The sequence below is a fragment of the Vipera berus genome, assembly GCF_964194415.1.
Source record: "Vipera berus genome assembly, chromosome: Z".
Lineage (NCBI taxonomy): Eukaryota > Metazoa > Chordata > Lepidosauria > Squamata > Viperidae > Vipera > Vipera berus.
This window is the reverse complement of record NC_138205.1, coordinates 33,941,251-33,965,346: the sequence shown is the minus strand read 5'-3', so window position 1 is coordinate 33,965,346 and position 24,096 is coordinate 33,941,251. Positions and strand designations below refer to the sequence as shown.

At 37.6% G+C, this 24,096-nt stretch overlaps 1 protein-coding gene across 1 annotated transcript in view; it reads left to right on the top strand.

Annotated features, from left to right (window-relative positions):
* IGF2BP1 (insulin like growth factor 2 mRNA binding protein 1) overlaps positions 1-10,213 on the top strand; it is a gene marked incomplete at its 5' end in the record, with an annotated part of 70,785 nt that extends 60,572 nt beyond the window's left edge. Inside the window, 9 exons of the mRNA XM_081343332.1 lie at positions 150-284; positions 1,238-1,360; positions 1,959-2,094; positions 3,852-3,974; positions 4,918-5,034; positions 5,757-5,831; positions 7,134-7,265; positions 8,554-8,667; positions 10,068-10,213. Of these exons, the coding sequence (XP_081199458.1) occupies positions 150-284; positions 1,238-1,360; positions 1,959-2,094; positions 3,852-3,974; positions 4,918-5,034; positions 5,757-5,831; positions 7,134-7,265; positions 8,554-8,667; positions 10,068-10,160 (1,048 nt within the window). The 3' untranslated portion in view covers positions 10,161-10,213. The remainder of the gene's footprint in view (positions 1-149; positions 285-1,237; positions 1,361-1,958; positions 2,095-3,851; positions 3,975-4,917; positions 5,035-5,756; positions 5,832-7,133; positions 7,266-8,553; positions 8,668-10,067) is intronic.
* Positions 10,214-24,096: the final 13,883 nt, after the last annotated feature.

The window sequence follows — 24,096 nt, the reverse complement described above, 5'->3', positions numbered from 1 at the left end:
GAGGTATTGGAGATATTTTGTAAAGATAAGGATTACAAGGTTTTGAAGCATCTTATGATCTTTTAATCAGTTTCCAATTCCTTGGACGTGTATCATTATTTATGTGTTCAAATTGAGTGATTCCTTGCTTTTCTTTGAATTCACCATAGAATTGATGTGCATCGGAAGGAAAATGCGGGGGCGGCAGAGAAAGCAATAAGCATCCATTCAACTCCAGAAGGCTGTTCTGCTGCTTGCAAGATGATCTTGGAAATCATGCAGAAGGAGGCAAAAGACACCAAGACGTAAGATAGGCCATTGTTAGTGCCAAGATTGGTGGGGCTTTTTAGGAAGGCTACCCAGAATTTTTTTTTTTCTAGCATTGCTACATGAGATCCTTTCTCATTAAAGGCCAAAATTAAGAATGGAAGGTTCTGTAGCCAGTTTGTTTTGCTTCTGACTGCTTGCTACTAGGTTTTTTCTTTCTTTCACAAGTCAGTTGGATTTCATGGATATTGTCTATAAGAAGGAGCTCAGTAGATATATTGGCTCCTTTAAGATACAAAGCTGTATGCTTCTTGTAGTTTTTACTCCCTAGTTTTGAAACTCAGGAAAAACTATGCAAATTAAGGAATAAGACAAAAGTTTACTTAAATGTAAATAGAGTGATGAGAGTATACTGGCAAGCCATTTTGAGAAATGAAAGTTACTTTTGTCTCTTTTTGTGATTAAGCAATAACTGCTCCAAAGAAAGAGTCCAGCTGCGATCCGACATTGCAATAGCTGGAAGGTCCTATTGCTCTCAATGCAATAAACTGGGGAATAAGGCTGGAAGTGGTAGCCTAATACAGGTTTAGGAAACACAGGTGACCCTCACTTAGTGACAATAGTTGGGACTGGCAACCTGATTGTTATGTGAAGCAGTCACTAAGTGAAAACATGACTGTGAACATGATATTACTTCAACTTTATAGTTTTGTGAAGATCATAAATACAGGTATTAGTTGCAAAGTTATTTTTTCATCACTGGTAACTGCAAACAGTTGCTGTACAAGGCAGTTGCTAAACAAGGACTGCCTGTAGGTCCATCTGGTCCACTTTTATTGATACCAGCTGCCTGGCTATGGTTTTCCACTGTTTTAGATAATCTTTATATCTTTATTGGAAAGACAAGTGATTGAAGTGGGAGACCTCTGCATCCCCAGCAAACAATTTGGCACTGAGTTTTAATTCACTTAACTTATTTTTCATACTCAAGTGCTGATGAAGTACCTCTGAAAATCCTAGCCCACAACAACTTTGTGGGACGACTGATTGGCAAGGAGGGCCGCAACCTGAAGAAAGTAGAGCAGGACACAGAGACAAAGATCACCATCTCCTCGTAAGTCTTTGTTTTTTTCCTACCTTACTTTTAATACAGTTATGAACTTTTTGGCTTTCCTATTCTGATGGAGAGTATACAAGCAATCTGTGTTTGTGTGCATATAATACAATCCTGCTTTATCACTCGGCTCCCGTTTGCCAGTTTTTTGACAAGTAATCTTCTACTTCAATAACATACAGACAAACTTCTGAATGGCTGCCTTAGCCCCTGAATCCGTTACAGTTGATGTAGAAGGCAAAAGGCTGAAACAGAACTGGATATGATTATGGGAGCAGGGAAAGCTCCTTTTGCCCTCTAAATATTTTGGAGGAGCAAACTGTGGAATTTTGTCTCCCAGCCTGTGGCCATTATATATCAAAAAGATTGCCTCATATGTAGGAGTTCCTGTTGATCCATGCCTTTCCTTGGAAAATAATGCCAGAGTATGTAACAGTGCTACCTACTTTTAAATGAATATTGCTTAGAATTATATGACAGAGAAGATCCTTGGGGTGCTTTCTTTGATAAACTGGTTGAATTGAATGCAGGAATCTGAAAGATTTGCCAGGCAAGGGTTTTTGACAGAACCACTTTTTGTTCTGATGTTCCCACTCAGCCTTCAGGATTTGACATTATACAACCCTGAAAGGACTATCACTGTGAAAGGCTCCATTGATAATTGCTGCAGAGCAGAACAAGAAATTATGAAGAAAGTGAGGGAGGCTTATGAGAATGATGTAGCAGCCATGAGTGTAAGTGCGTTTGTACCTATTTTGTTTCATTCTTTAAGATTCAAGTGTGTATATTGTATTCTTAATTTGCCAGAGGTTTAGGCTGTCTGTATTGAATGGTTTACCATCAAAAGATCCTACCATCATTAACATCATTTGCTCTGAGATAATCTCCTTCATTGAAGTAATAAGGAGCTGAATCTACTCCAAGCAGGAGAAAATATTGGTGGAATCATTGGGAAGATGCACATAACTGGCAAAGTGCAAATTTTATCCCTTTCATTGCACACTCACCTCATCCTGCTCTGTAGACCCCCTGGCTTCCCAGTCTTAATTCCCAAGAAGAAATTATGAAGAAATATCTGGCCTAGAACATTTTCCAACTGGAAAGGTTCATAGGCAAAAGAGGCTACAAAATAGTCCTTGACTTACAACCACAACTGGAACCAGAATTTTCATTGCTAAGCAAGGTGACTGTTGAGCGAGTTGGGCCCAATTTTATGATCTTTTTTTTGCCACAGTTAGGTAAATCACTGCAGTTATTAAGTGAATCACATGGTTGTTCAACAAATCTGGCTTCCCCTATTGACTTTGCTTGTTAGAAGCAGTCTGGGAAGGTCACAAATGGTGATCACGTGACCCTGAGACATTGTAAATATGTGTCAAGCACCTGAATTTTGATCATGTGACCATGGGGATGCTACAGTGGTTGTATTCGCGAGATCTGGTTGTAAGTAACTTTTTTCAGTGCTACTGAGTGGTATTGAATGTAGCTTTGAATGGTTGCTAAGTGATTGGTTGTAAGTTGAGACTACCTGTACAAAGTAATAGGAAGATACATAGCAGAGAAATAACAACCTAGTCCTTGGCACAGGGCCTGGTTATTTCCTAAACCACCTCCCTTCAGTTCTTTCTGTTCACCTGTATATTTGAGCAGGGAGGTCACGCTGCAGATCTCTTCAATTAAATGATGCCATCTTGTGGGACAAAGGAGGCGTTCCTTCTATGTTATGCCCCCCCTTCCAGAACAGCACCCACAACTCCCCTTTTAAGTACCTGACTCTTGTTCCTAGGCCTGAGGGGTGAATGTGTTTGCTCTGCATTTGGGGAGTAGCGGGTTGTCATATTTGTTATTTATTCTAGTTGTTTTAGACAACTAGACAACTTTAAGACTTCTGGACTTCAGCTCCCAGAATTCCTCAGCCAGCAGAATTCGTCAGCCAGTTTTTAAGAAGCCATTTGTCTGAAATGGTATAGGGTTTCCTGCCTGAGCAGGGAGTTGGACTAGATGACCTCCAACATCCCTTCCTCCTCCTCCTCCTCCTCCTCCTCCTCCTCCTCAATAATAATAATAATAATAATAATAATAATAATAATAATAATAATAATAATAATCTTGCTGGGGAATTCTGGAAGCTGAAGTCCAGAAGTCTTAAAGTTGTCAAGATTGCAGACCCCTGGGGTTCCATTTTAATTGTTAAGCCATCTTCTGGGTGGCCATAACAATTTAATAAATTAATTAAACTAATAATAAAGTAGATTTCAACTTTTAAAGCAAATTCTAAAAGAATGTTATATGTCCTGAGTATAAAAAGAGAAACATCACTTCAAAGCAAGAGCTTTCAAACATAATATTAAGTTCATTTAAAGAAAAATGAGGTGATCTTTGCTCTAAGCCTTTCTGAGTTATTAAAGTCCCAGATAACTGTGTTTTAATGAAAAAAATAAACATCCCATTCCCCTTTCCTTTTGTCTTGTTTTCTCTGTTTTTATTTTAGCTACAGTCACACTTGATACCTGGTCTCAACCTAGCTGCTGTTGGTCTCTTTCCTGCCTCTTCCAATGCAGTGCCCCCTCCTCCAAGTAGTGTTTCTGGAGCAGCTCCATATAATTCTTTTTTGGTAATGTTGAGCTCTGTTTCTATATAAGCAATTTGTAGCATAGAATTGTCATAAGAAAAAAGAGGCAGTATATCACTTTGCATAGCTTCCACTAAGCTGCATATCTGATTCCCACTAAATTTGGTTGCATCCAGCAAAATGCATATAATGCATCCTTATATGGGGGGGTGTCTAGAATGTTGAGAATCTTTTTTTGTGTATTTTATTTCATATGGAGTGTCATGTCTGGATATAAGACCGGACAATTGCAAAATGGACAAGATTTTTAAAGGGGGTCAGGTGTTATACTTTAGTGTTTCACTGATTTTTGCAATGTCAATAGTGTATCAGAAGAGCATATGCAATAGCATTTAGATGTTTATTCTGTCCCATAGCACTTTACATCATTCTCTGGGCAGTTTACAGCATAAGCACTATTTACATATTGGCCCCAACAGTCTGGCCCCTCATTTTTAACTAACTCAGAAAGATGGAAGGCTGAGTCAACCTTGAGCCCTTTCAGGACTGAACCTCAGGCTGTGGGCAGAGTTTGCTTACAATACTTCACTTTTAACCACTGCGCCACAAGGGCTCTTTAATACAATGCATCAGTTTCAATGACGGTTATATATTTGCTTCTGAGCACGAAGATGGAAAAAGATGGTTTGATTGAGCGTTCATAACCACCCATCCCAATTTGCTGCTTCCTGTTATTATAAACACTTCAAACCTATTTTACTTGTAGCCAAATTCACGTACCCTTTCTCCCACCTGCATTTATCATCATCATCTGTTCCATTCATGCTGAGTTCACTATAGTTGCACTAAGCACGTAATGATGTCATGGCACTCCAGCCCATAATGGATAGTAATAGAAATTAGTTTTTAGCCTATCTGAATGTCAATTGAGAATGTCCAGTTTCTTTGGCATTGATTGGTGTTCATAAAACTACTCTCTTGGCAGCCTCCTGAGCAAGAGACCGTGCATGTTTTCATCCCTGCCCAGGCTGTAGGTGCAATCATTGGAAAGAAGGGTCAGCACATCAAACAGCTCTCCAGATTTGCAAGTGCCTCAATCAAGGTGCCCATACTTTTCTGTTGTTTGGTGCTTTAACCTTTGCTAGTTAGTGATCTAACGGCCCCCAGGGGGAGGGCGTTCTCTGTGGGCGCGCCAGACCTGTGGAACCGTTTACCGGTGGAGCTCCGGACGGCTCCCGACCTTCGCTCCTTCCGACGTGACCTAAAAACATATTTATTTGAACAAGCTGGCCTGGTCTGATGGGTTTAGGGGTATTTTAATGTTATTGTATTTATGTATTGAATCGGGCTGTAATATTTAATATTTTTTTAATTTTTATATGTTATATTTTATTGTATTGCCCTGTACACCGCCCTGAGTCCTTCGGGAGAAGGGCGGTATAGAAATTAAATTATTATTATTATTATTATTATTATTATTATTATTATTATTATTATTATTATTATTATTATTATTATTATTATTATTATTATTATTATTATTATTATCTTTTATGCAATAGCTACAACCATGTTGGTTTTGGAAAACAAGGCAGAAACTTCCTAATAGTCTCTCTCTGACTGCATTGGTGAAATTAATAATGCATTTTTTTAATACTGTAATTTATTTGTAAGAAAATCTGGGAAACACTTTTGGAAGGATATCACCATTTTAAAAAAAACATAATTTTTACATCACGACTGGATCAATTTCCCTGCTCAGCTGGAACTTTGTTGTTCGACAGATTAGTATTTCATTTCATTGCCTCTTTTTGTCTTCTCTAGATTGCTCCTCCAGAGACGCCAGATTCCAAAGTGCGTATGGTGATAATCACTGGACCACCAGAAGCCCAGTTTAAGGTTTCTTTCTTCTATGAATTATATATAGAGGAAGTTAAAATTATGGAAATGTGTTTCTTTCTTTATAAAATGCAAATCCTAACAAAAACAAAGTGACATGCAAAGTTCTACAGGTGTTTAGCAACTGCCTCATTTAGTAACTTTTTCAGTTATGTGATGAAAAGGTAACTTTGTGAACATTCTTTGCATTTATAACCTTTGCAGTTTGCTAAAGCAAAGAAAAGCTGACATAAGATTGTAATCACAATCATAGTTTCACTTAGTAACCACTTTGCTGAATGATGAAGTTGTCAGTCCCAGTGATAGTCACTAAACAAGGAGTACCTGTACAGAAAACAGACTGATAGCCTGGTATTTCAGGACTCTGCAGCCCACAGAATCCTTTTACAAGTTACTGCCAAATGTTAATACTTAACATAACAGAAATCAGAAAATACTAGTTTTAAGTATATTGAGTTTGTGCACAGCTGTTAACTTTGTGTTCTGCTATCCCATTTAATTATGTTTATTAAGTATCACTATTACCATTCCTAGTGAGGAAGTCTGGTGTAGAGGTTAATGTACCAATGCAGGAACAGGGGGAATGTGAATTATAGTCTTGCTATATGGGACTACACCCAATGCCAGCTGGGTGACTTTGGACCAGTCTCTCTCACCCCTAGGAGGAAGGAGACAAGGGGATATCACTTCCAAAAATCTTGGCAAGAAAACTGCAGGGATCAGTTACTAAGTGTCAGCAATGATTCGAAGGCATCCATAGACATTAGCTTACAATCTAGGACAGACATGTCAAACACAAGGCTTGGGGGCCGGATCCGGCCCACGAAGTGGTTTCATGTGGCCCGCGAAGCCATCCTGGAAACAGTGAGGGAACGGCCCCCACTGCCTTGGCCCTGGCCCAGAGACCCTCCTTCTGCCAGAGACCCTCAGATCTGTCCCACTCCTGCCCAGGCCCCCATAGGCACCCTTGATGCAAACGATGTAGAGCTGGCCACGCCCACCCAGTAGGCCATTCACACTCTAGCCACGCCCACCCAGTAGGCCACGCCCACCCTGGCCATATCCACCCGGCCCCCTGAGGGCAACCGCAATGCTGATGCGGCCCTCAATGAAATTGAGTTTGACACCCCTGATCTAGGATTTGAGAACAAACAATAAGAAGGATGAGCTATTTTGATATGTATTTATGTTAAGGTATAATTAATAGCACTCTTCCAGTATTAGGCAAAGCTAAACATGCTGTAATTTCAGAGGAAATGAATTACCTATTTAATTGCTCTTTGGTGGTTTGATTTTTTTCAGGCTCAAGGACGAATTTATGGAAAGCTGAAAGAGGAGAATTTTTTTGGGCCCAAAGAAGAAGTGAAACTTGAGACGCACATTCGAGTCCCTGCCTCAGCAGCAGGAAGAGTCATTGGCAAAGGAGGCAAAACGGTGAGTGCAGGGTTGGGCTGTGGAAAGAGTCATCTTAGAAAAAAAATCCCCGTGAGGTAGTTTGCTTCTTCTGTGGCCCAAGATGGGGCATTAAATAATGTATGGTCAATGTGATGCAGATCTGTTTCCCAAATGCCTGATAACCGAAGCACAGTTAAAATTCAAGGCACGTTTCAAATTGCCACCTACAGAAAGTCCTGAGGAGATTTAAAAATTAACATCAGGCTAGATTGTGGTTTCCTGCATTGCTTAAATTAGCTTCTGATGAAGAGCAGTGTGAAAACAGTCAGAAACCAAGATCTGAAATCAGGTTGGAGGGAGATCTACCACCCATCATTTGAAGTTATAATGGACTGTTTCAAAGCTACTTACAACCCAGTTTCAGAGTTTCATTAGTTGTGCTTCCTCCTTCCCCTGTGGACACATAGCCACATTTTAGGCACTTGCCAACCAGCTCATCTTTATGGCCAGTTTCATCATTCCATAGTCGTGGCCATAATTTATGACTTTCACTGTTTTCTGGCTTTTTTGGGTGGTTTTGCAAAAACGCCATAGGAATACATTGATCTGCTTAACAACCACCATGTTCACTTTATAATGACAGCATTTGCTTAATGAACACTGCAAAAGTTGTAAGGTTGGGTCTGGTCACATGGATGTCTCAGTGTATGACCATCAGCATTTAGGGTGGAAATTCCAGGCTCTATTATGATCCTAAGTTGATTACTATTTGTACATTTTAACAGGCAAAATACTATTTGGGGTGTTGCTCTACTGTCATGGGAAAGACAACTCATAGTTTGAAATCTTAATTATGATTATTATAAATCCTGATTATATCTAAACTAGTTTTCAAATATATAATTGAACCATATAAAATTAGCTTTCTAGATTTACAATATATACTTTTAAGACTGACTTCATGGTTGGTGTTAAGCCATTGCATAACTTGCTGGTTTTAATTTGAAGTATTGCACTAGCTTAGTCATCTGTGCCTTATTTATTGAATCTTACTTTTTTAAAAATAAAATAAAGTGTGGACCCAGTTTTAGAGCATTTAAAATAAGTAAGTTGAAGGGAATGGCACAATTTCAAAATGCGGTATAATTCTTTTTAGATTTCTGCATATCTGAATATGAGCAAGCTGGAATTTCTTAGTTGCGTGTCCTAATAAAGTGGGACATGACCACAAAATAGAGTATTTGCAAAGCCATTTGTTCTTTTCAGTATAGAATAATAGCATTTTAAATGCCATCAAATTAATTTATTTATTTTTCTCTATCTGTAGGTCAATGAACTTCAGAACCTGACAGCAGCTGAGGTAGTTGTTCCCCGGGATCAAACCCCTGATGAGAATGAGCAAGTCATTGTCAAAATCATCGGACATTTCTATGCTAGCCAGGTAGTAGCTACTACAGATCACTGTACTATGCTAAGATGGGCTTGGAGCAGGCAGCTTGCTTATGGCATTCAGTTTCTCAGCCTCTTTTGGCAGGAGATCAGCATTCCTTACTCCTTCAATATTACATTGCATTTCAAAAATAAATAGTGAATAGATCTCTTAAGCCTCAGATAGGTTTACTGTATCAACTTTACTGAGCATATAGTATCAAAAATGACCCCAAATCTTATACCATGTCTTTGACAATGTTATTGCAGTATCACCATGCTCACTTGCCTGCCCCCCAAAGAGTTTTTTAAAAACATATTTTATTGATTTTTTTTGCAATAACAATCATTGGTGCTTAGTAATCAGCATGTTGTCTGGGTTCATATATTTGGAAAAAAATATTTTCTATAATTCCATGGTCAATGTATTATAGTATGTTTCCTTGATCTTCCCTTCTTCCAATGATATTCTCCTTTGTCAACATTACATAAATATAATAATATTTTCAGTGCATACAAGATTGGATATAAACATTTTTTGTGTTTGTACAAATAACAATGACCTCCATATATAACATCTTTTCTGATTAATTTATGTTCTGATTAATTAATTAATTGTATTTATAAAAGTCATCTTGTTAGGTCACTATGTGTCCTGTTTTCAAAATTATTATTTAAACTTAATTTCCCCTCAATGTTCAAACCATTCTTATCAGTCATAGTTTTCTTAAAATTGCTTACCTAAATATCCAAAATTTTCATTTACATACCCCATCCCAATATTTTCATATTTCATATATTATAAAGATACTATACTACTTGTATATCCTATAACATCCACATGTGACATCTTTTCTGAACAGCTTCTATTTCAACTATATTTGTAAAAGTCATCTTGTTAAGTCACTATATGTCCTGTTTTCAAAATTCTTATTAATTTCCCCTTGGTATTCAAATCATTCTTCTCAGTCATAATTCTCTCGAAATTAATTACCTTTAAATGTCCCAACTTTCCATTCACACACATCATCCCAGTATTTTAACATTTCATATATTGTGGTCCTATTTAACCAACTCAGTTAACTCTTGATTATTCGCAGGTTATTTAAAAGTAATTTCACATAGCGTGCAGTGCAGTAATCCAGTTGTGAGACTAGTAAGACATAGAAAACTGCAACTAACTCAAGTAGAGCTGCAGTTGGCAGCTCAGTAGGAATTAGAAATAGAACCTCTTTGCCACTGGTGCCATCTGATCTCACAAATACTAGCCCAATTGCAATCTCTAAATTCAATAGATCTTGCAGTAATTGTGATGTCTAATGCTGAGCAAATGCAAAGCAAAGAGTGATTGTCTTATCTGTCTTTATCTTCCTTCCTTTCCCTCCTCCCTCTCCCATCACTCTTTTTTACCAGATGGCTCAACGCAAAATACGTGATATCCTTGCTCAGGTGAAACAACAGCATCAAAAGGGACAGAACAGCCAGACACAAGCACGAAGGAAATAGGAAATGACTTGTACCCGGGTGTATGAAAGAAGAGAGAGAGAGAGAGTGAGAGATGGACAGATGGATGAACAACATTGACAATGGATGAAACAAAGCCAAGCAGACAAGAATGATGATCTGTTTCAGAACCCTAAGAGTGGCTGGGATTCAGTTTACCGTAGGCAGGTGTTAGTAATTTTTTGAGATGGGTGTCTTACTCTATCATGAGCATATACATGTCTGTATTAATACAGATGTGGACTCTCACAAAGATATTTTCACACAGTATACTTTTTTGGGGGGTACTAAACTTAGTAAACAAGTTTTTAATCAGATTACTCTATCAGAATATCAAACTACAGATGATCATGATTTTGTCTAGGAAAGCAAGAAGCTTACACATGGAAGCATGTCATGCTTTACTAGATGAAGGCCAATTTTTTTTAAAAAGCCACCTTAATACTACCTTCCCCACCCACCCCCAATAGTTTCAAGACGTACTTGGGCAACCCTCTCCCTAACATGAATTAGGGTTTGCACTTGGCAAGAGAAGGGCAGAGAATGGAACCAGATTCTTTATAACTGCCTCACTAACAGGCTCCTTTATCTGATATTTTCCAGGTCTTTGGCTTCTGATACAGTATTATCTCGAAGATGCTTTTTTCTTTAAAAGGAAACTGGATTGTTGTTGTTTTTTACTTGAGGAACAAGAAAACATTTCGCTTCTCATCCAAGAAGCTTCATTAGTTGATGGTGGGGGATGGAAGGATAAGTACTGACAGCTGAGACTGAATGGTGGGGGGATGGAAGGATAGGTTCTGATAGGATGGTGGGGAGGGGATGGAAAGATTGTATTCCTTTGCAATCATCTGGTCATTCGCAGTCTCTGAAAGCTATTGAGGCCACTTGGGGGTTTATTTGTGCCCTAATCTAGTTTATCTGTACCCTAATCTAGTGGTCTCAGCAGCTCTCAGAGCGTGCTAACAACCAAAGAAATATAATCCTTCCATTCCTCCCCCCCCCAATCCTATCAGAACTATCCTTCCATCCCCCCTGAATCTAGTCTCAACTGTCAGTACCTATCCATCTCCTCACCATCACAACTAATGATAATAATGTTGGATGAGAAATGAAACATTTTCTTCTTCCTTAAGGAAACAACAGCCTTTTGGGGGGGGGAAACACACCTTTGAGACAAGTATGACCTGGATGACTAAGAACCTTTCCAGACAGATACAGTATTATGTCTTTAAGATTATGAAAGTCAGATGTCAGATTTTCCCCTCATAGTCACTTTAGCATACAGTAGAGCTTGAGCTCATTCTGAGCCCATCTGGACAAGACACTTTGGCTACATTGCCACTGTGGGAGAACGAGCTCAAGAATCTGTCTTGGTGATTTTCTTGTTCTATCCAGTGTCTGGGAAAAAAGACTGGAGGTTGAAGACTGTCTCTGGACCTGCATATCCTCAGTGGACCGTCTCTGCTTTATCAGAAGTTCATTCAACTTTACATTTAGAATACAGTATCTCCCTTAATATCCATATGTCCCCTGAGATGCTTCGTGTCACTTTAAAAATGTTTTGAAAGTCTAAAATTCATTCTGTATATTAGTAAGATATCTTTTTCCCCATTTCTTTAGAAGTTGTCTAAATTTGGGGAAAGATTACATTCTTCAAATTGGCTGCGTGTTCCAGTTGTCCTAAAAGTTTATAAAAATGGGAAGAAAAATAAGGAAACAAATTTGAATTTTTGGTACTCCTAGAATAGTGCACTGGCTCAATTCAGAAATTTATACCAAATCAAGGATTGTGGACTTTACAGTTTAGAATTCAAGCTGTTTTTTAATTTAAAACGTAAAGCCATGATTCAAAATTCCAGTATGGGCAAAATTCATACAACATGCTAGACTAAAAGACTGACTCAGTGTATTCTTTAAATTCATCCAAATTGTGATTAATAGATTTAAGAGTTTTATCCAAACAAAGTAAATTTGGTTCATTCGGCAATTTTTTCTTAAATTACTATGGGTACTTGTGTTGTCCACATACAACTATTTATTTATCTGCTTTCCATACTTAGTACTATCTTTTCTATAATGCCATGGTTTTAAAATGGCTCTTAAATCACCTTAAAATTGACCTTACAAATTGATTTTTAGCCTGAGTTTCTGATTTTGTGTGCTTGGCAAATAACAAAGTATGATTTGTAAGTAAAGAAATACCATTAAATCATAATTAAGCTTTCTACAATCTCTCACTGGAAAGTTAATTTCATTTAACGGTGGAACTTCTTAGTTGGCAAGTATAAGATTTTATTACGAAGGCGGATTTGTATGATATCTGAATTGAGCCAGGTTTATCCTTAAATGAGGAAATAAATAGCACATCTGTCTATCCGTCTCTCTTCCTCTCTCCTTCCCCTATCCCTTCTGAATATTTTAATTGGTTAAGCCAGAGAAAATATTGAAATAATTAGAAAATCAAATTAAATGCTTTAATCCACCTAAGATGTATATTCCTAATGAACAATCCTGGTGGAATGAGATGGTCAACTGAAGACAAAAATTGTGGCAAGTGGCCATAGAGTTTTAATTCTCATGAACTATTAAGTCATCAGATTCAAATTATTTCCAGTTCAATGGATAAAATGGCTTTACTTTTCATTTTGTGAAAAGTGGCTTAATGTCCTGTAACCTCTCTCTTAATTTGGTATATACATGTTTTGACATGTAAGTTTGAGCCACAGTAAAGTCCCTATTTCAGATAGACACAAATGCAAATCCTATTTCTATTTTACCAGTGTTTTAACATTTTAACATTTCAGGGATTTTCCTTCTTCCTGTGGCTAGTACACTGAATGTTTTCAGATGAAGTTACACACTCTGTTAAAATAAGTATGACTTAGCATTTATTATGGATTCTGGAAGATGTATAGTTTTCTCCTATCTGTTGTTCTCCTGATGCTTTCAATTTCAGCTTCAGCACTTCCTAACTAGAATTTTGTTGGTTGGGAAATTCTGAGAGTTGAAACCAAACATATTTGGAAGATGCAAGACTGGAGAAACCTACTTTACATGGATTTTAAAGTCAGTGCTATGAAGCAATGAATTGTGAACTGCAGTGTAAAGATAAATAGCATTTAGATTTCCTTCAGTTCAGCCTTTCCCCAATGGTAAATCAACCTGCCCTTGTCTTCTACTGAACAGAAAGTGCAATTACTTCTGTATGATCTCAAGCAAATGGCCTGTAGTTACTATATTTGGGGAGGTTGTGGCCATCTCACTTTAATTGTTGAAAGGCAGCTTTAGATAAAGTAGCAAAAGAAGTCTGCCAGTCTTGGAGAATCTCCGCCTCAAAAGTATTGTCTACTTAGCTGTAATTTGAAAATGCCTCATTCTCTTCCTAATTGCCAGTTTCCATGGCTGCCTCTGTCCACGTAATTATTGCTTCCTCCTCCCCCCAAAATCAGTGGAGAGTAAAAATACAATATATGCACAAGTTTTTTGGGTGCATTACATGTACCTGACTTTTAAACATGGGAAGCGTGGGGCAGTACATTGGTTACAAAAGAAAGATATACCTCAAGGCTACTTACTTGCCATATAGATTTCACAATCAAAGGATCTTAGAATGTAGCAACTCAGGTCCTTTTTTCCCCCTAGAACGGTCAGAGCTTCTGTCCACTTCAGAAGCTTCTCTCATTACAGTGTTACACTGCTGGGAAAGATTCAAGGCAGCGGACATCATTTGCTATACTTCCTCCAGAGTTTTAATAACATCAGAAATTATCCCTTTTCGCATGTCATCTACCTTTAGAAGAACCTCAGCACTTAGTCATACCAAAAAAGAGTAGTAGTAATTCCTGTCTTGATACAGAGAATAACAAAAGGCTTACAAATTGCTGCATTAAAAAACTGTGGGCCATTTGTGAAAAGTGCCTTTAATTGCAGGCACTCTTGGAATTGTTTCTGGGTGACCTTTTCTTTAGGGAGCAGGCTTCCCTGTACTTGAATGAATGAAGATATACAGAACATCTTCTCTTGAGTTGGAGCAAATAATTACTTCATTGATCTTAACTATGAGATTAAAATGAATGACTTATACACCTAGCAGCCCAATCTTATACCTTGGGCATTGAATTCCAAGTATGTACTGGATTGCACTGTAAAGGACTTAATCCCCAGGTTAACATTAGTGCCAGTTTATCTCTGTACAAGACAAGCCAATGTGTCATATAATGCCCAGAAAGGGAACTAATTACCTCCAGAAGGAATTAAAGAAATAGCAAGTATGTATAGAGAAATTAAAAGGGACGCGGTGGCTCAGTGGGTTAGGACGCTGAGCTTGTCGATCAGAAGATCGGCAGTTTGGCGGGTCGAATCCCGAGTGCCGCGTAACAGAGTGAGCGCCTGTTACTCGTCCCAGCTTCTGCCAACCTAGCAGTTCGAAAGCACGTAAAAATGCAAGTAGAAAAATAGGGACGACTAGGGTAGGAAGGTAACAGCGTTCCGTGCGCCTTTGGCGTCTAGTCATGCCGGCCACGTGACCACGGAGACGTCCTCAGACAAGCGCTGGCTCTTCGGCTTTGAAACGGAGATGAGCACCGGCCCCTAGAGTCAGAAACGACTAGCACGCAAGTGCGGGGGAACCTTTACCTTTACCTTTATAGAGAAATTGCTGTTTCTTTTTTGGGTTGGAGGAAGAAAAACAGGGGGGGCCTAAAAATGAAACCCAAAGTGATCTTTATGAAACCAATTGGTGTGACTAAAATAATACCAAACAACCCCTTAATTTTGAAATACTTATAATTTTTTTTCTGCCACAAAGTTACTGATTTTCTTTAGGAGGCGATACCAAATATAGACATCAGAAGAATGTAATATGGTTACTAATCCCAGTCACTCTTATGCAAACTTTAAAAAAAATATGTAAAATATTTACAATGGGTTTTTAGAATTTATGAAGAGCAGGAACTGCTCACCTGGCAGCCTGAGCAAAGAACAAAGTTTTGTCTCTGCATCAACTTGGGCATCAATTAAACTGTTCCTCTGAGGATAAGTTATTTTCCCCAACAGAGCCTTGAATCCTTGCAACCAGCACTAATGTAACAGGGAATTGATTTGAAACAGTCCATCCAGTGAAAAATCTTCTCTTGCATCCTTATCTACCTCAAGGCAGTTTGATCAGTGGACATGGAAAGCTGTTTGCCCCAGAGTGGTCATTATATACCCTGGATAAGCAACAAATTGTATAGTTTTGCCAAATTAATGGAAAAATGAATTCAATGATTTTAATTTTATTCAGTGGCTGCAAAAGCCCTGTTGATTTGAATACGGATATTCTCTTTTACATGGATTCCTGGATGTTAGGTCTCTTAAAAATGCTAATGAAACAACTTGACATTTAGCAATGATTCAAGGCATGGAAATTGAAAACATTAATTCATTTGATTACAGATATATTGACATAGAGTGCAATCATGTTGCATTCTAATTTTGTAATTTCTTTCTTTAAAAAGGAAATAAGTAACAATATGGGACAAATTATCCCTCTCTTAGCAGAGACAAGACTTTTGTTATATGTTGATTCATCGATTGCCAAGGTTTAACAATGTCTTTGTGACTGGGCTGTTTGTGACAATTGGCAAATCCAGGTCCAGTGTATTTCCATATGCCTGTTACCCAAATGACATCTTTGAATTTAAGCTGAAGTGGCTGTATGGATCTTGCTGTTTACACTGAAGTGGCTGCTTTCTTTTTTAAAAAAAAAAACCTTGCAAGAATGGGCATGTATAGAAATGTCAGACGTTGCTCTGTGTTTTAAGGGAAAGGAGAAAAAAAAGAAGAAAAAAGAAATGAGACAATAATGGAGGGGAAAAGCTACCTCAAGGTATGAAGTTACCTCAACAATTGTTTTGTTTTTTGGGCTTGCTGATATTTTATATAAAAGCTGATAGTCTTGAATATTTTATTTTTTTAATGAAAAGAGAAGTTACGTTTCCTAATTTCTAATGAGCCAGAAGTTATTATGCAGGTTGGAAATGTTACAAGCTCTTTATGGAGAACTGCAGAGACTTCAGATGTAGCGGAAAAGACGGCAGATTTCTCCCACTCTCAAATTTGCAGTTTAATTTTACTTATATCTAAAATTCAAATGATAAATTCTGTCCACTCAAAAATTTGGCAAAATTAAAATCTGTATATTTCAATGTCAGTGTCCAGGTTGTTAGCATTTGTGTGAAAAGAAGCAGCTGTCTAAAAGACAAAGTAATATGGCAATCGTGAGGGTGTAAATCGGCTAATTCTACCTAAGTATATTTAATTTTGAAATTAGGGTGAGTTTCTTTGATTAGCATAGTTGATATCATTCTGTGGCAGTTGGAATGCAGACTTGTGATTTTCTCTTTGGCTGATTATCTGGTTTATTAAAGCTGGGGTTTCTTTCGCATATTTTTCATCACCTGGGATTGCTCAAGTGCTATTTGCTCAGAATATGGCATTATGAGAACAAAAAGTAGACAAATCTCATGAAAATGGTTTGTCCTTTGGATCTCCATGCAGAGAGATATTAGCATATCAAGTATTATTGAACTACAGTACATTTATACAAGGAAATTTGTGATAGGATCACTAGAAACATATGGGACATGATTTTTGCATATATTTTGCGTGTTGAAACTAAATGTGGAAAACCACAAATGAGGTTTTTTAATGAAAAGTTACAAAAATATTCCAATTAGAAATTACTCGGTTGAGATACATTCTTGTGTTTGCATTCACTTGACCGTCTTTTCCGCTATATCACTGTGAAATATTCTACAAAAATTACCTCGGTTTTACTGAGGAGAAGCAGACCATTATTTTTTTTAGAAAAAGAAAAGAAATGGGAGCCAAACTTTCTTGTGGCTTTTTGTACATTTTTCTTGAGGAGAAACTGCAACTCTAATTGCCACTCTTTGAAAAGTATGGAGCTGGGCAGGTTTAAACATTGAATTTGATTTATATTCCATTGCACTTCGAACAAGATAATCCTCTAAATGTAATTTTAAAAAACTGGTTGTAAATGGATTCACAAATGATTGTCTTAAAATTATTCTGACCCATAAGCTCTCCAGCAAAATGCAAACTGGGTTCTTGAGAGATCAGGTATATTGTTCTTTTTTAAAAATAAGTTGCTATCTTTTTCCTGTAGAGCAGGGGTGTCAAAACTGCTGGCCCGCGGGCCGGAGGACGCGTCATGCGGAAGCTGCGCTCACCCCATTGCCTGCAATGGCAAAATCGTCCCGACACATTGTGCAACGTCACATGATGTCGTGAGTTTTACGTTTCTGCTGTAGAGATTGGAGTTTGGGATGAGTTGAAAACCCCATTGCCTCTGCCCTTGCTTTTCTAGCTGGAAAACATTGGTGTTCCTATGGAAACTTTGCTCACCCTTCATAAATAAGGACAGTAGCAAAATACTGTCTATTTGGACAATATGGGCTATACTGTAATGAACTATAAGTTAAGAAGAGTGGGGAAAAAGAATACTACCTCTAATGCTCTTGTCCCCACAGGAAAAGATGTAGGGCAAAATGTAGATTTCCTTTCTTGAAGATCTCTGACTTCTCTTGCTTTTAATACAGACTTGCATAGATCAGGGTTTTTAAAATTATTATAATTCAGACATCAGCCATAGCAAATAAGTTGGTTTCCCCCCCCCCCCAGCAGCAAGCAATTTTTGGTATTCATTGAAAGGAATGAGGTGGGTGGGAAAACATTCTCCCTTCTCTCTTCTAGAGCTCTTAGCATCTAAATGTTGCTGTGTTTTCTTTGTTAAAATTCCAGCTATATGAAGTGTTTGGAGTGAAGACATCTTGCATTATCCAAATGAGCATAACAGTATTCAAAGGGTAGGCAGTTTTAACAGCCTGGCTTTAGGGTTCAAGCTGTAGGCATTACATGAATCCTATTAACATCCAAGAGGATTTCAGTTGCCTTGAATAGGAGGCCTTTGTACTATTGAGGGTGCATCTGTTCTTATTCATCTATTAAATGGAAATGATGCAGTGGTTGAGTTTGATACAAAGGTTGGCTTTCCCATATGATTATTTTTAAAAAATGTGCACAATCATTGAAATTTGATCCTGCTCAACTGTGATAGTGGTTTGTCCCCTTTGCCATCGAATTGTAAGTTTTGCAGACATTTCTCATTTTGAATTGGATCTTTGAACTCTTGTATTAATGCCATATAACTATCAAATTCTGCCAGATGTAGAAGCTCTCAAGGCTTCAGATGAGGTTAGGAACACAGGGTTCGGCTGTTATCAGCACTTATAGCTTCTCCCTCAGCACCTCAATTTGCTGCTGTTTGCTGCCATTGCTTCCACATTTTTAGGTCCAAAAAGATCAGGTATATAGTAACTGAGACAAATGTTAGCCTTAAACTCCCCCACTCTCTTTCAGTTTACAATGTGTATATGTCCATGTTGGTGAGGGATGATGATGATCAAGAAGTATGTAGATGGACATACATACTTACAGCTTTATATGAGCCATGGTGGTGCAGTGGTTAGAATGCAGTACTTGCAGGCTACTTCTGCTGTCTGCCAACTGCCAACAGTTCGAGTCTCACAGGCTCAAGGTTGACTCAGCCTTCCATCCTTCTGAGGTTGATAAAATGAGGTCCCAGATTGTTGGGGGCAAAATGCTGATTCTGTAAACTGCTTAGAGAGGGCTGTAAAGCACTGTGAAGCACTGTATAAGTTTAAGTGCTATTGCTATTGCTATATCAGTGATAAGGGCCCCCCCAAAAGACTTATCAGATAACATACAAAAAAACAACAACCAAGGATATCTTTTTAAATTTTAATGTTAAAGAATCTGATGATTTGGAAGACAGCCTTCTCCTCTAACATAGTCTGAAAGTGGCTCAGAGAAAATCTGTGTCAAGTCATCTTTTTGTAAAAGATTACTTGACAAGCCAATAAAATTGAATCCTTAAAAACAGAGAAAACAAATATTAATTACATCAGTACCTCAGATATCTCTGTGATCTTAATCTGAATAGTTGGAGGGTTTCAACTCATCCATCAGAAAAGTTTAGAAAGACAACATTGTGAGTTGGGTTTAATTGGACTTAATGTTCTGATCATCTGTAGCGGATATGTTGGATTAATGTCCATAATCCCTCAGGCAACATATCTGTTGGCTGGGGATTGTAGAGATTGAAATTCTACACATCTGGGGAGCAACTGATTAAGAAAGTTATTTCACGGCATTACTGTGTACCTAATATCCCATCATAGATCACGTTGTTGGTTTGTGTCTTGGTCTAGGGCTACTCCATCCTAACCTCCTGTCTGGAAGCATTACATCATTTTAGCCACTAAGAAGTTAGCATATGGCAATGTGGAAAAGACCTTTCAAAAATCACTTTTGAGTTGCAACGAACTAATAAGGACTCTCTACCCAGGATTTCACGTAATTGATTTTCTTTCCTCAAAAGGCTTACTATAATTGAAGGTGAAAGGAGGAGTGAGACAGTGGAAAGGCAGAAAGTCTCAGGAGGATAAGCTTCAAGGGGTTGTGTGAGGGCAGGTAAGAGAGCTGTGTGACACAAATGACCTAATATTATTGGACCTTCTATGCTAATGTATGCATGTTTTAAGAACATGTGTTTACAAAGGCTGTCTCAGGAGGCTTAGAAATTTTAAAATTTCTAAACTTGGAATGTTATATATAACAAGAATAATCATATTTGGAACTGTGTTTTGATTGCACTTCACTTCAGTTGACTTGGAACCAAATTCAGAATATATTTTAATAGGTGCAGTGTTTTTGGAATCCAAGATTCAACATATGTGAATGAATGTTAAATTATGCCTTCTGAAAAATTTTCAAGTTATTCCAGAGTTAGACTTTCCAAAGAGACTAACAAAAATCTTCACATTAGTTGCTTTAAAATTAAAACTAAAATCTTTGGAACTATATCCAAAGCAACAAAATAGAAACTGGATCAATCTTTTTGGAGGAAGATACATCTAAACTGATATGGGAAATGACATGAGATTTTTTTAAAAAAAGAGATGTATAATGAAATGTAAAAAACTCAGTTGCAATTTTTAGTTCTTCAATGATGCTCAAGGAAGAATATAATGATAGTTTGTGAGGTGGGTAAGGACTTCACTTTGCTGCATGGTCTGACCATTTTACTTCTGCCTTTAGGGATGCTATTGATATCTTTTGAATTGTTGACAGTAGCTCCATGGTTTTGGACACGGTTCTATCTGTCTCATTCAGTTTCTTAGAATATTAATTTTACATTTCCTCCAATTGTGTTGGACTCAGTTGAGTGTTCATATTGTTATATGCAGTTAGCAGCAAGCACTGTCTCTATTTTATTTGCAAGGTTCCTATGTTGCTCGGTTTTTTTTTTCCTTGAAGTATCATCTGAAATTTCAAGGTCTACAGATAATACTCAGATTTAAATTTTAAAATTCTCCCCAATTTCCTTAGTACACAATGCTAGACAACTTTTTGCCATTATATACACAAAGATAGCCACTCCCCCAATATCAATTTACTTCAATAAGAATTTCAGAAGAAATCAGTTAATTGCTGACTGCCATACACAAACAGAGAAGTATAATAGTAATAAACAGGAGAATAAAAAGTTTTATTTTCATCAATGATAGAAATGGGCAGAGAGCTGTAAAACGGAGAGAATTGGATTTACAAATGGATGAATCTATAGGTTTTCTAAAGAAATTCTGCAAAATTTCTTGTAAAGTTCTGTGATCATTGCATGTGATACTGAAAATATTATTTTCAGAGGAATACTTTTCTGTGCAAGACTTCTTGTAATTTATGAGAGCTACAAAAAGATCTAATCCAGTAGTGCTTATGCTGGCTAGGGGCCTCATTAATAATTCTGATGCTTTTGTATCATCTTGCCAGTCTTACTTAGGGAGACCCTCAATAAGGTTTTGCTGCCCCAACCTGGAGATAACAAGCAAGTACTCCTGATTTGCAAGAGCAAATCTCAGAGCAGCCAAAAACATTAGATTTACATTTTGAGTAAGGTGACATTTGAAAGAGACTTAGGAACAGTGCTGGTGCATTTTTTCCACCAAGGCACAAATCCTGTAGACACCAAAAGAATTGTATGTGAAGGCATATTTGAGTTTACTAAGATAGTTTCCAAACAAGATGATCCATAAAAGCAAAACATTTCTATCGGTATATCTGATGAATCCAGGAATTGTTTCATGGCTGCTGCACTTCTGAATTAGCATGGCTGTGAGGTAAGTAGAAGAAGTCATGCTGAATGTAGCCAAGGGATGGCTGTCAATCATTTTTGCTGAACTTCATGTTATGCTTCATGCTAGCTTGTTGTACAAGCTATGCTATTTTATTTCTTAGATAATACTAAGCCATAAATCAGTTAACAACTATAATGCCTGGTTTCACACATCATAATATATCAAATTGAAACAAGTAACATTATGTCTTAGTAGTGCAATGTGCAGACACAGCCAAAGTATGTGTTTGAACCATATACAAAGCTAGTAATTTATGATGCCTGGCCTATGAAGTAGTTACATTTGCAGGCTATAAATTGCTATCTTTTTGCACAGCTTTCTAAAAACCAACTAACTCTCTAAAAGTACCTATTCCCACATTTAATTTAACATCAATGTGAATCCTGATGCTTTATTATAGGATCTTGTTTTTAAACTTTGACTTTTTCAAAGATAAAATACCTCTCCAACTTGATGGTTGGTATACAGGCACAACAGGGCAACCTCTTTAGGTGTTGTGTTTTTCTTTGTTTAAAGCCTTTTCCTTTGGAGACAGTGGGGGTTGGCTTTCCTGCAAAAGTTTGTGTGCTTAGCAATTTTCCCCGTTCCTGTGGTGACATTTATAATATGGAGTGGCTGTGATTGTTCAGCTAAGCAGTTGCTAAAGGGAGTATGTTGGATGGAGAAGGTACTGACTCCCGAACTGAAGCAGGCTTTTCTGATGGTTCAATTTAAAAGGAAAAGAAAAGAAAAAAAAGAAGGACATTCTTCCCATGAAATTAAATAAATTACAGCTCAATTTATTTTGAGCTTTTAATGAAATTTCTGATTGATAGTATCAGTAAACATTAGATTTCCTTCTAAGAAGAAGGAAGAAGAAGAAGAAGGGGGAAAACGTGTCTCTACATAAACCTCAAAAGACTATAGGCATTTATTAAAGAAAAATCTGTTTTCCTTTAGCTGTTATTTGCCTTCCAAGGGTAATGTAATGGGCAAATACTGCAAGATGTGTGTTTTGGATATTGATTTCCCAAAGGAAGTATAATTAAAATCTCTGATATCTATACAAATTTAATCCTTGTAGCATGAACCAGGGAGTTAGATCCAGACTTAGTAAGTCCATTGAAATTGTTAGGATTTAAGTTAGATTCAGTGTAACTACCACTGATTTAATATTTCTGCTTTATGCATAGCAGCTCAGGCTATTTGAACCCAGCTTGGAATCAACTCAGATTCTAATTTTTACTTGAAAAGGTGAGCATAAAGAAGAATTCTACCATATGTAGAAGTTCACTTCTGCTTTTTAACATACTGCCTGTTACATATTATTTCAGCAATAGGAATTCAAGCCATGTCCTTCACTCTCTTATTAATCACAGCCATTCCATGCATTACATGTTAATCGTGAGCCAGAGATTATATCTCCTGGTTTAGTTCAGGTTGGGTGCCACTAAATCATAAGTCAGTCCTCCCAACCTCTCATTGGTACCCTGTTAAGTGCCTGTTGAGCTGCACGTCATGTCAGCCAAAGGGCATGATGACCATATATACATACATATGATATGAATATAACCAATTCATGTTTGTTTTATCTACCTCTTAGCACCTATAGATTTAAATAAATAATTAGGTAGTGATAATACAACATACTATGTAGTCTAGGGAGAAAAATCCCCCCTCCCCCAAATAATCGTTCTGCTTAAAGTGTTTGTTTTTTTTAAAAATAGAACTAAGGGCTCTCTTTGCATTCTAAAGCAGTCTTGATAAGATACAGAGAGCTATGGAATTATGGGCAAGAGGTCTGGTTTCTACATTACTGGTAAGGAGATAGTGTCCTGGCCATATATCTAATAAAGCCAACACTCTCCAGTGCAGCTTAGTCAGCTCAGTAGGTACCTGCATTGGGGTTCCTGCCTTGAAATCAATGGGACGAGTTATTTGCCCTAATCCAGTGAGCAATGAAAGCAGCCAAAAGCTGTCCAAGCATGGCTGATGCATGTGGAGCTTGCAACAAAACAATAGTTGCCTTACAATCAAGCAGGACTGCTGTGTACATGCCTGGTATTGTGGACTGTTGATCTGTGAAAACCTGATCTGCAGATAGATTTTGTGTTTATTGGATCTGGAATCCTGATTCCAAAGCCTTAGCATTTCCAGTCTATTGAATTGATTTGAAGACAAAAACAAATAGAGACTGGAAAGCAGTTTGCTTAGTGAGAGCACTGCCAAAAACAACTCGTGCCTACAGGCTAATGACACAAACCTAGGAAGAATTGCTTGGGTTCCACTGATGCTGCATTACCACCGTTACAGATAATCAACCTTGATTTTTGAAGTGTTGTTAAGTTTGTAAGAACCCCAACACCTCAGTCATTCTTTCCCTCCTTTAATGACTTCACACACACACACACACACACACACACACACATACACACACACAAACATTTCTTCCTTTTTCCTAATCATATCAGAACTCATGTGTACCATTTTTCAACGTTCTTAGCATAAGTGCTGACCAGCTTACACAACCATCAGTGTTTAATTGAAATTGTGCCTTAGACACACAAGTGCGTAACTTGTAACTCTTTTATACCCTCCTTCTATAATGCTGAACAACCTTGTTGCATTTTTTTAAAAAAGTAGTTTTATTGGCAGTTTATCAAATTAATGAACAC